At 45.9% G+C, this 12,997-nt stretch overlaps 1 protein-coding gene and 1 long non-coding RNA gene across 2 annotated transcripts in view; both read right to left on the bottom strand.

The window, feature by feature from the left end:
- Positions 1 to 12,997, bottom strand: part of LOC144893157 (uncharacterized) — a 263,609-nt gene that overhangs the window by 133,995 nt on the left and 116,617 nt on the right. The gene's annotated exons all lie outside the window — the stretch shown is intronic.
- LOC137432605 (LIM/homeobox protein Lhx3-like) overlaps positions 1 to 12,997 on the bottom strand; it is a 191,360-nt gene that overhangs the window by 95,381 nt on the left and 82,982 nt on the right. The window contains exon 2 of the mRNA XM_078782832.1: positions 8,101 to 8,311. Coding sequence (XP_078638958.1) covers positions 8,101 to 8,311 — 211 coding nt within the window. The remainder of the gene's footprint in view (positions 1 to 8,100; positions 8,312 to 12,997) is intronic.

Here is a 12,997-nt window from a genome sequence, read left to right as displayed (position 1 = left end):
AAGAGTCCAAGCTGGAGGTGGTGGGGTGACCGTTTGGGCTGCTTTTCATGCAGGGGGCAAAACTGACCTGGTTGTTCTGAATGGAAACCTGAACCAGTTCAAGTATAGGGTCATTCTGGAAGAAACATTGCTTCCATTTGCTCGTGCAGCCTTTCGAGGAAACTTTGTCTTCCAAGATGACAATGCACGGCCTCATCGTGCTCGCATGATCCAACACTTTCTTGCTGACCGTGGTGTAGAGCATATGGAGTGGCCTGCCATGTCCCCGGATATGAATCCGATTGCGAACTTGTGGGCAGAATTAACGCGTCAAATCGACAACTTGGACCAGCAGCCAACCTCTGTGCGTGAATTGCAGCAGACTATTGTCATTGCATGTCAAGAGATTCCTGTCCAAACCTTGGCAAATCTCGTGAACAGCATTCCTCAACATGTACGTGCTCTCTTGAATGCTCGTGGGGGTTGCACGACGTACTGAACTGTAATTTTACTGTCCGTAATCCCAGTCGTAATATAACTTTTGTTTTTGTTAAAAAAAATTTTTGGCTAATGTGCAAAATAAAGAAATACTTCTGGAAAACGTACAGAAGTTTAACACAGTACTGTCCGTGAATTGAGTTCGATATCAGTTGACATCACTTTCAAGGATCAATTTATTTGCTTCGAAATGTCAAATGTGGTTTTTGTTTCTTTTAAAGGTCACATGAACAAAATCTAGAATAATTTCAACATAATTCCAATGAACTTTTGGTTCTAAGACATCTTGAAAAGTAAGTTCACCCCCACAAAAAAAATATTCCATATTAAATGCCAAGTCTGTATATATATATATATATACACCTAGTAATGAAAATACCAGAAGTTTGGTAGAATTTCACCAAAGTTTGAGGGAGTAGTTCAGTGACAACACAGGACAGGACAGACACTGCACATATATATATATATATATATATATATATATATATATATATATATATATATATATATATATATATATATATATATGTATATATATATATATATATATATAAATACACCTAGTAATTAACGGCGGTTGGGAATTACATCCAATACTTCCATTCTATTGCTCTCCAACCTTTAGTTTTGTCTTAAAAACTCAACGTTTTGGAGAGCAACACGGCATGCACTGGGCCTCCACTAGCCTTTATCAAGAGTAATTCCCTTGTTTACCTTCTCCCAGATATACCTGGGGGAAGGCGGTGGGCCTATTCTATCAACCAATCACAAAGCTGTGTTGTGATACCTCGTGACGATTGACCCATGATAGGCTTGTGTTGCAAGTGTGTTTTTTTTTTTTTTTTTGTTTTTTTTTGTATACAATATCGAGGCTCGTGAAAGAGCGAACATTAATCACACAGAAAGACAAACCGACACATAAAACATATAACATAGGGAGCGGTAGACAAGATGGGGAGAGAGGGGGAAGGACACAAACACAACATTTGAGAGCAGGGACCGAGAGACATGGAGACATCGAGAGATCTGAGAGAGGGCGAGGGCTTTGGGGGGGGCGTGGGAAGGGGGCAGTGGGAGAGGTATAAAACATATGGACACTGCCAGGACTTCCAGGAAAGAAGTTGGAATTTCAAACAAGGTGGATCTGGGGTGAATTAGCGGGGGTAGAAAAGATCAAGGTTTTGGATGGGGGAAGATAAGAGATGGTGGTGAACAGCTGTTTTAAAGACCTTGAGGGAGGAGTGGGATTGAAGGGAGTGAGGGAGTTTGTTCCAGAGGCGGGAGAAAAGAGGAATGAAAGAGTGAAGGTGAGCGGAGAGCCGAGATTTCGGCAGTTTAACCATCAGAGGGTTGCTGGCAGATCTTGTGCGACCTGTAGGAATATTTGGGGGACAGAGCACAGAGAGAGCTGGGGGTGCAAGGCCGGAGAGGAGTCGGTAGAAGACAGAAAGACCACCTACCTGCCTGCGGTGAGTGAGTGAAAGGCCCTCAGAGATAGCTTCATCGCGGGAGATTCCAATAATTCTGAAAGCTTTGGTTTCAACAGCGTGAAGCCGAGCTAGGTGTGAGGCAGGAGCACCGGCCCATAGGGGAGAACAGTATTCCATTGAGCTGCGGATGAAAGCCTTGTATGTGGTGAGGAGCTCAGGTGTGCCGAGGAAGGACTTCGCACGACGGAGGATGCCCAGTCGGCGACTGGCTTTGGAGGCCAGCTTTGAAATGTGGTTTTCCCAAGAAAGATCATGGCAGATAGTGAGACCCAAAATCTTGAGCGACAGAACTTCTTGGAGAGGATTGTTGAGAAAGTAGATGGGAGGGTTGTCCAGTCGATCTTTTCGGAGAGACATAGTAAGAGTGTGAGATTTGTCAGGATTGAAAGACATGTTCCACTTGTTTGACCAGTCTGTGATTTTGTCCAGGTCTTCAGAGAGTGAGGAGGCAGCAGACTGCCGATCTGAGGGAAGAGGAATGGAGCGGCAGAGAGTGGAGTCATCAGCAAAGAGATAGAGAGGATTTTCGAGAGAGTCAGAGAGATCATTGATGAAGACCAGAAAAAGCACGGGGCCCAGAACACTGCCTTGGGGAACTCCAGCCTGAACAGGAAGAGGAGATGAGAGAAACCCATTCAGGGCCACACGTTGACGACGACTAGAGAGGAAGTCCGCCAGCCATGCATGGAGATTTCCATGGATACCAAAGGAGGAGAGTTTGGTGAGCAGAGCGGGGTGCCAGACCGTGTCGAAGGCACGTGATATGTCGAGGGAGACAGCTCTAATTTCCTGTTTGGCATTGAGGACCTCCATCCATTGTTGAGACAGCAGAAGCAGCATGTCCAGAGTAGAGTGACCTGGTCTGAAACCAAATTGATGATCAGAGATCAAGCCATTGGAGAAGAGGAAAGATTTCATATCAGAAGCAATGATGGATTCCATGACTTTGCTGATAATTGGGAGAAGGCTGATTGGTCTGTAGTTGCTAGGATCTGTTTTTGCACCTTTTTTGTGCAAAGCGGTGATGTTGGCTGATTTCCAAGCAGATGGCAGTTGACCTTGAGCAAAAGAGAGGGTGAAGAGAACAGAGAGAGGGTGAGATAGAGCAGCAGAGCAGGATTTTAGGACCCGTGGGCTGATGCCGTCGGGTCCAGTTGCAGAATCAGAGTCGAGGGTTGACAGAAACTTTTCCACCTTGTCAGGAGGAAAGGACACGGAGTCCAGGAGCAGCAGGGTACGACTGGGTATGGTGGGTACAGAGAGGGATGGGTTTGGGACACAAGATTTAGAGGCAAACACAGAGTTGAGGCATTCAGCTTTTTCACGTGCGGAGTCAGCTGTGTAGCCGTTTGAGGTAAGGGAGGGGATGGAGGGGAAACAAACACCAGAAACGGATTTGACCAGACGCCACCAGGATTTGGCAGAGGGAGACAGATAAGAGAGTTCGGTCTTGAGAACGGAGAGATATTGTTTCCTGGCTCTCCTGAGGGTGGACACACACTTGTTTCGGGCTTTGTGGAAGGAAATGAGATTTCCTTCCGTTGGATTTGCTTTCCAGGAGACGAAGGCAAGTTGTTTCTGGGCAACAGCCTCACCACAAGATTCCGTGTACCATGGACGGGAGGAAGGGTATGACAACTGAAGACGAGATGGGATAAATCTGTGCATGAGAGAGAGCAATTTACTTTGGAAGAATTCCCAGGATGAGTTGATGTCAGAGGTGGTAGAGATGGGAGACCAGTCCAGGTGATTGATGGCTGCTTGAAGACCGTGCCAGTTGGCCTGAGTGAAATGCCAGACTCGTCGACGCTGAGCAGGCTCCCTGAGGATGGTCAGAGAGATGTCCACTTTAACAAGGACATGATCAGATGTTCCGATTGGAGCAGAAGAAGAGCAGCAGACATTTTCAGGGAAGTTAGTCATAACCAAGTCCAGAAGAGAAGATGTTCCGTTGACTGAGATCCGGGTCGGGAAATTGACAGATTGTGTCAGTCCCAGTGAGTCGCAGAAGTCCTTTGCTGAGGAGCCATGGCTGGTGAGAGAGGTACCCACACCCAGCCAACTGGCATGATGACAGTTGAAATCACCACATATGAGGAAGAGAGAGTTGGGATGAGTAGATAGAAGTTGGTCCATATCATCAGACAGCGAGATGTAGATGGAGTCATCACTGTTTGGTGGACGGTACAACACACATATGAACAAGAGGTGGGAGCGAAGGGGAAGCCGTAGCCAGAGGTATTCCTGGGGGTGAGGTGGAGAGAGTGCAGTGCAGGGCGAGAGAGGAAGAGAGTTTTTGATAAAGATAGCAACCCCGCCTCCAGGACGAGGCTCAGGTCTATCATACCGGAGGAGGGAGTAGCCCGGGAGAGATACTATGGAATCAGAGACATCATAAAGGAGGAATGTTTCTGCTAAGCAGATCACGTCTGGTTTGACAGAAGCAACCTGTATGGAGAGATCGGTTAAGTTTGAACGAAGGCCCCGGATGTTTGAGGTCCATACCGTTAATGAAGAGGAAGGGGGAGCATCAGATACAGAACAGGGGGGAGGAGGGGTAGGGTAAGATGTGGAAGAGGTGGAAGAGGTAGGGAGAGCTGTTGAAGGTGTGTCAGAGATTTCAGAATAGCTCGGAGAAAGGGAAGGATGGGGCGGACAAAAAGTTTGATGGTGATTGGGTGAGCCACAATGAGGTGTTATTTGAGGAGGGGGAAGAGCGAGGCAGAAGGTTGGGGGAGATGGAGGTGAGAGTTTGAAGGGGGAAGAAGCGGGGAGGACGCTTTGAGGAGGGGGAGTGAGCGGGGGGAAATTGAGAAGCAATGAGGGTGGGGAGATTTGAAGGGGAGGGGTGAGGGGGGAGTTTGGGAGGGAAGGGACAAGGGGAGGGATTTGAAAGGGATGGGATATGGGGGAGATTTGGAGGGGAGGGGTGAGGCAGGAGTCTAGGAGGGGAGGGGCGAGGGGGCGTCTTGGCGGGGAGGGGTGAGGGGGTAGTTTAGGAGGGAGGAGGCAAGGGGGGAGATTTGAAAGGGATGGGTGATGGGGAAGATTTGGAGGGGAGGGGTGATGGGGAAGATTTGGAGGGGAGGGGTTATGGGGAAGATTTGGAGGGGAGGGGTGAGATTGGATTTTTGAAAGTGTACGATTTATGGGAAACGAACATTTATTGCAAAATGAGTTTCTTGTGACCTTCGAGTTAAAAATACGTTTAAGGACGCTGGATGGAGGATGGAGTGCAGGAGAGTTTAGGGAATGTAGAACAAAGGCACTATAGGAGATGGATATTTTTTTTGGGATGAATTGATTTGGTGAGCAAGTCGAAAGCAGCCTTTTAAAGAAGAAGAAGAAAAAGGTGTTATAAAATATGACGGAATACATAACTTGAGGGGAAAGTGTAAACATTGAAGGTTAATGAGTGAAAACTATCTGGGGAAATGGGGGAGAAACACGTGGTCGAAGAACGAACGAACGAATAAGAATGAATAAACGAATGAGAACAGAGAAGGAAATGTTTTTTTTTTTTTTTTTTTTTTTTTTTTGAGTTGAGATTTACACAAGGAAGTAGGCTATGGGTGAAAAGACTGGGAATACAGAGAACGAAAGTTATTGGATCACAAACGACGGACCACTGAGAGAAAAACAAAGCCTCAAGGTTGTACAGTGCACACTGTACAAGGCCTTGCTCGCGACACGGCAAACAGACGATCAATTTATGAAAGATAAACACCGAGAAACAACCAAAGTTGCACACAATAACTTCACACACCGAAAGATAAATACAGTTTCGACAAAATACAATTGTGAACAGACTTAACTTCGAAAAACGTGGAGACCGTGTGGAGCTTCGAAAATCCCTGCCGCCGTCTCCAAGATCTCGCGAGATCCTCGATTGTGCGTTTTTGAGCGGTGTATTGTGTTTTGTTATCCTTGTCGCCTGTGTCAGCCATGTCCCACTTTGTCCTTGTACTCCTCCTAGCATCGGTGTCTATCTGGTGTATTTATGAATGAGAGGTCTGTATGCCTGTGGTAACACCACAGTCTCCTCTGTCAACGGTGCCCTCGTTTGGCCAGTGTGCCATGCCTCCAGTATTCGCCTCCTGGCACGGTTTGGAGATGCCGCCAGCACATTCACATTGTCCCATCAGGGAACATGGCCCGCCCTTATTCCATGCTTGGCGATAGCAGATCTTTCTGGGTGATAACACTCAAAGGCCTTCTGGTGTTCATGAATGCGCTGGCCTGAGGTTCTTCTGGTCTCGCCTATGTATTCTCCACCACAGTCACATGGAATGGTGTGTACCACACCTGTGCAGTCATTCTTTTGTCTTTTGTCGATAAATTCACCGATACCTGTGCAGTCACCGATATACACCTTGAGATGTGCACTGACCAAGGTCAAAGAGAAAAGACAAAAGAATGACTTTTAGTATATATAATTTAATGTGCCAAGTTAATGAGCGAACGCCGTGAGGTCACCGCCACGTACGTTTGCCTTGGCTGCGAAGCTCTGGGACAGCCATGTCACAGTACGTCATTATAAAGATGTTAATTCAGATACTGTCACATGTGCATGAAAACCTCACAGTTACCGACCTGGTTTCACCCTTATTTCGCCCATCAGGGTAACGCAGCGAGCTTCCCATGCACTTGTGACTCTGAAAACCTTTCGGTTATATATCAGTAATTATGTGACTCCATAGCATCAGTGGAGAACCGCCAATAAGGTGTCCCATACATTAATTACTGGTATATAGTTAATTATAATTATATATTAATTATAATTACTGGTCATTTATATATACTAGGGCATGCCCGTACTATATATATGCCCGTACTATATATCTATCTAAAATTATATCCCCCCCCTCTATTTACATGAAATGGTTTGGTCCATTCGCAACGCCAAAGCGAACGGCGAACGGCTTGCGAGTACAGTGACAATCCCCCCCCCTCTATTTACATGAAATGGTTTCGTCCATTCGCAACGACCACAGAACCCCCCCCCCTCTATTTACATGGAATGGTTTGGTCCATTCGCAACGCCGGCACACGCGATCGTTCGCGGCTCTCTGATTGGTTGAATCGTTTTTTGGACATAGCTCGGTAAGTAATTGTCCGATTAATATGAAACCTTGAAAAGGCACATCCTCGGGTCCCCAGCAATATACCTGGCAAGTTAAAAGTATATCGGACCCGTGGTTGTCGAGAAACAGCGGTCACAGACAAACAAACGTACAGACAGACAGACAGAGATTACTGGAATTATAGATAGATATATGATATTGCAGAATGGGGGATGTTGCAGATGGAGCAGATGGAGCAGAACAAAAAAAGGGCAAATATTTTTGAAAAAGGGTATATGCTTTCTTCCGGCACTGTACATACATACACACACACACACACACACACACACACACACACACACACACACACACACACACACACACACACACACACACACACACACACACACACACATATATATATATATACAGTCACGTGAAAAAGTAAGTACACCCTATGTAAAGTTTTGACTTTTTCAACATATTTGAAAAAGAAAGTCTACACGACCTTTCAAAATTTTCACCTTTTATTCCCTTGTAGCCTGGAATTAAATTGTAATAAATCTGACTTTTTTCATCTTTATGTACACTTTGTAACCCATACCTTCCAAGTGCAATAACAAATTCCACAAATTTCAGAAAGTTAATTAAAAATACAACACCAGAATATCTGGGTTGGATAAGTGTCCACCCCTGTTACAATAGCAATTGTAAAGTAGCTCTCGTAAACTGGTTGCATAATGACTGACACATGGTTGTGTGACTCGTCCAGTGATTCTTCATATTTTGCCAATAATATGGAATTTGGCCAACATATCAGAACACAATGGCCTACTCTTACAACATATACTGTGGGATCATTAATGCGAACAAAGCAATGGAAGTAGATGGGACAGCTGACTTTACGTCCATCCAGGGGATGGTGGACTTTGTCATACAATGCCTTGCATGCATAACACCAGGATGGTCGTTTCTCATGTCGAGAATCAAACCGACGATAGACAGTTCAAAGGTGAGTGCACTCTATTTGAAGCATGCTTTCGTATAAATATTCAGTGATAATGTTTCACCGGAAAAAGTCGTCCTTGCAGTAGACCCCACCATCTCTGCTGAAGCACTTGTCACTCAGTGGCGCTTGACAGTCTCGACACTTGAGGCACCTGCTGTGCCAAGCACGGTCCAATACCTTAAGTATGAAGCGATCAAGGATGTGTTGGTTGCATCCTGCACACTGTGGTATCTCTGTAGTGAAAAAATGGAATATGCAAGCCAATGTAAATACTCATTAAGTTTTTTTTTTAATGAAAAACCTTCCAGTTTTCATTGTGTAGGTTAATGGCATTTATTGAGAATGCTAGAGTAGAATTGTATATTATAGGAAAAATATATATACAACACCAAACATGTCGTAAGATTGAAGGTTGTGGAAATGCGCAAACACACACACACACAAAGACACACAAACAGGGTTCCATTTTCTGAAACTCAACGAGTGGAGAAAGCAGCCAAAAATAGCAGCTTTCACGCATGCACACATACGCACATATATGTGCATGTGTGCGTGCACGCACACACACACGCACACACACACACACACATATGTACACACACACACATATGTGTGCACACACACACACACACACACACACACACACACACACACACACACACACACACACACACACACACACACACACACACACACCTTCCTTAGCCGATTCATTCAGTTTGCTGACCATTTTTCATTTGTCTGTCTGCTATATCATCAGCCAGATAGCTTTTGCAGGAAGACGTTTGGAATACTGAACTTATAACCAGGACTGAGGAGGTTATAAAACAAGAACTTCCGGTTTCTCGGAAGCTTCCGGTTTCTCGATCGAGTCAAAATATATTGACTTCCGCTTCCAGTTTCTCAATCGAGGTGGCGACTTTTGTTCTCTCCGAGCATGAAAAGTTGTTATTTTTCCATTCGTGTGTTTGTCAAATTTTCATTCGTTATTTTATCGTCTATGCGTTATTGTTTGTTTCTAGTTAGTTTTGGTTTGAATTTCCTGTAACTCGTAATTAGTTAATCGTTTTCTGTTTGCTCCGTGTGTGCGGCCTTGTGGCCTTGCAGCCTGCGGCTCCCCCCATCGGTGGTTGTTAACTTAAGTTCCTTGCTTGGCTGTTTTGCTTGGTTCTTAGATTTTTCCCTTCTCCCCCGAACTTCCACTCTTTGTCTTACGTTTTAAATCCCCCCCCCCCCCCCGTCCCACCCAAAAAAAACATTTATTTCCTTTTCTCCACGTGTGCTGTTGTTGTCTCATCGTGTGCTTCTGTCCACATGCGCTGCATCGCCCCGCCCCCATTATCTCCTTGCCTTCCACCTTTTGCCCTGTTCACGTGACTCGTGGTTGTCTCTCTAGGACTAGGACCTCTCCCCGTTGGTATTTTGTGAATATAAGATTGTTCTTCACGGTTCTGTTTAAATATTATTTAAATATGGTTTAAACTTTCCCCTGCAGTGTTTTATTCAGTGGTATATTACAACATGGTGTTTTTCTTCCTATTTAAAAGGCTTTTTTCAATTTCCTCTTCAACTCAATCCACTTAAAAAAAAAATTCAATCTCTTACAATTCTTCCTCACTACATGTTCTAAACTCACTTTCATTCCACCCCTCCTCTATCGTTCTTAAACGGATCTCTGACTTGAAAATCACAATAAACCCAATTTGTTATCATTGTTCGTCTTTTATTAATCATCCACTTTATAAACTCACTCCTCGCCCCTCCCCTCCAAATCTCCCCCTTGCTCCTCCTCTCCTAAACTCCCACCTTGCCCCTCCCCTCCTACACTCCCCCCTCACCTTCAAAACTCCCCCCCACGCCTCCCCTTCAAATCTCCCCCCCCCCCTACCATCCCTCTCCAATTCTCCCCTTTCCCCCCTTCCTTCTCAAAGCCGCCTCCTCCCCACTTCATCTCCCTTCTATCTCATACCTCCACCTCCCACAACCTTCTACTTTCCTCTGCCCCCCCCCCCTCAAACAACCCCTCACTTTGCCTCATCCCATCACCATCAAACCTTTCGTCATCCTCATCCTTCCCTTTCTTGTAACTATTCTGTAATCTCTGACACACTATCAACTGCTCTCCCTACCTCCACCTCTCATCCTTCATCTGACCCTACCCCTCCCCTCCCCTGTCCTGTACCCGATGCTCCCCCTCTCTCTTCATTAACGCTATGGACCTCAAACATCCGGGGCCTTCGCTCAAACCTGATTGATCTCTCCATTCAGGTTGCTTCTGACAATCCAGACTTGATCTGCTTAACAGCAACTTTCCTCCTTCAAGATGTCTCTGATTCCTTAATATCTCTTCCTGGTTACTCCCTCCTCCGGTATGATAGACCTGAGCCTCGTCCTGGTGGTGGGGTTGCTATGTTTATCAAAAACTCTCTTCCTCACTCTCCTTGCACTGCCCTCTCTCCACCTCACCCCCACGAGTACCTCTGGCTACGGCTTCCTCTCCGCTCCTACCTTTTGTTCATATGTGTTCTGTACTGTCCTCCAAACAGTGATGACTCCATTTACATTTCACTGTCTGACAGCATGGACCAACTTCTATCCACTCATCCCAACTCTCTCTTCCTCATATGTGGCGACTTCAACTGTCATCATGCCAGCTGGCTGGGTGTGGGTTCCTCTCTCACCAGCCATGGCACCTCAGCAAAGGACTTCTGCGACTCATTGGGACTGACACAATCTGTCAATTTCCCAACCCGGATCTCAGTCAATGGAGTATCTTCTCTTCTAGACTTGGTTATGACAAACTTCCCTGCAAATGTCTGCTGCTCTTCTGCTCCAATCGGTTCTTCTGATCATGTGCTTGTTAAAGTGGATATCTCTCTGGCCATTCTCAGAGAGCCTCCTCAGCATTGACGAGTCTGGCATTTCACTCAGGCCGACTGGCGCGGTCTTCAAGCAGCCATCAATCATCTGGACTGGTCTCAGATCTCTATGGCCTCTGACATCAATTCTTCCTGGGAATTCTTCCAAAGCAAACTGCTCTCTCTCTCATGCAGAGATTTATCCCATCTAGTCTTCAGTTGTCTTACCCTTCCTCCCATCCATGGTACACTGAATCTTGTGGTGAGGCAGTTGACCTGAAACAACTTGCCTTTGCCTCTTGGAAGGCTAATCCAACTGAAGGCAATCTCACTTCCTTCCACCAAGCTCGGAACAAGTGTGTGTCTACCCTCAGGAGTGCCAGGAAGCACTATCTCTCCAAACTCAAGACTGAACTCGCAAACCTGTCTCCTTCCTCCAAATCCTGATGGCGTCTGGTCAAATCCGTTTCTGGTGTTTGTTCCCCCTCCATCCCCTCCCTTACCTCAAATGGCTGCACAGTTGACACTGCACGTGACAAAGCCGAATGCCTCAACTCTGTGTTTGCCTCAATATCTTGTGTCCCAAACCCATCTTTCTCTGTACCAACCTTACCCAGTCGTACCCAGCTGCCCCTGGACTCTGTGTCCTTCTGTCCTGACAAGGTGGAGAAGTTTTTGTCAAACCTCGACTATGATTCTGCAACTGGACCAGACGGCATCAGCCCACGGGTCCTAAAATCCTGCTCTGCCGGTGGGTAGCAAATGATGCTACCCACCTCCATGTTCTGAAGACTAAAGAGAATAGCACCACCGAAACGAAAGCTTTCTTTCCACTGAAATCATTGAGTTTGCAGGATGTGAAAACTCTTCCTTGTTTGCAGTATGTGAAAATAATTGGATAGCTCTCATGTTCATAAATAAATAGATTTTCTGGCTCCAGTAATTTTTCTTGCTATTGCAAGGTAACTAACTGCTCTGATTTGCTACTTGATATTGTAAAGAGACAAAAGAGAAACTACTGCTCAACAGAAACTTTCCTCCTTCAAGATTCAGCAAACATTACCGCTTTACACAAAAAAGGTGCAAAAACAGATCCTTGCAACTACAGACCAATCAGCCTGCTCCCAATTATCAGCAAAGTCATGGAATCAATCATTGCTTCGGATATCAAATCCTTCCTCTTCTCCAATGGCTTGATCTCTGATCATCAATTTTGATTTAGACCAGATCCTTCTGCTCTGGACATGCTGTTTCTGCTGTCTCAACATTGGATGGAGGTCCTCAATCCCAAACAGGAAATCAAAGCTGTCTCCCTTGACATATCAAGTGCCTTCGATACGGTCTGGCACCCAACTCTGCTCACCAAACTCTCCTCCTATGGTATCCATGCAAATCTACACGAATGGCTTGCGGACTTCCTCTCTGGTCATAGTCAACGTGTGGCCCTGAATGGATTTCTCTCATCTCCCCTTCCTGTTCAGGCTGGAGTTCCCCAAGGCAGTGTTCTGGGCCCTGTGCTTTTTCTGGTCTTCATCAATGATCTCTCCGACTCTCTGGAAAATCCTCTCTATCTCTTTGCTGATGACTCCACTCTCTGCCTCTCCATTCCTCTTCCCTCAGATCGGTAGTCTGCAGCCTCCTCACTCTCTGCAGACCTGGACAAAATCACAGACTGGTCAAACAAGTGGAACATGTCTTTCAATCCTGACAAATCTCACACTCTTACTTTGTCTCTCCGTAAAGATCAACTGGACAACCCTCCCATCTACTTTCTCAACAATCTTCTCCAAGAAGTTCTGTTGCTCAAACTTTTGGGTCTCACTATCTGCCATGATCTTTCCTGGGAAAACCACATTTCCAAGCTGGCCTCCAAAGCCAGTCGCCGAATGGGCATCCTCCGTCGTGTGAAGTCCTTCCTTGGCACACCTGAGCTCCTCACCACATACATGGCCTTCATCCACAGCTCAATGGAATACTGTTCTGCCCTCCAGGCCTGTGCTCCTCCTCACACCTATCTCGGCTTCACGCTGTTGAAACCAAAGCTTTCAGAATCATTGGAATCTCCCCCGATGAAGCTAACTCCGAGCGCCTTTTACTCAC

The sequence above is a fragment of the Myxine glutinosa genome, chromosome 8 (genome assembly GCF_964187855.1).
Source record: "Myxine glutinosa chromosome 8, kmMyxGlut1.1, whole genome shotgun sequence".
NCBI lineage: Eukaryota > Metazoa > Chordata > Myxini > Myxiniformes > Myxinidae > Myxine > Myxine glutinosa.
This window is presented reverse-complemented; position numbering and strand designations above follow the sequence as displayed.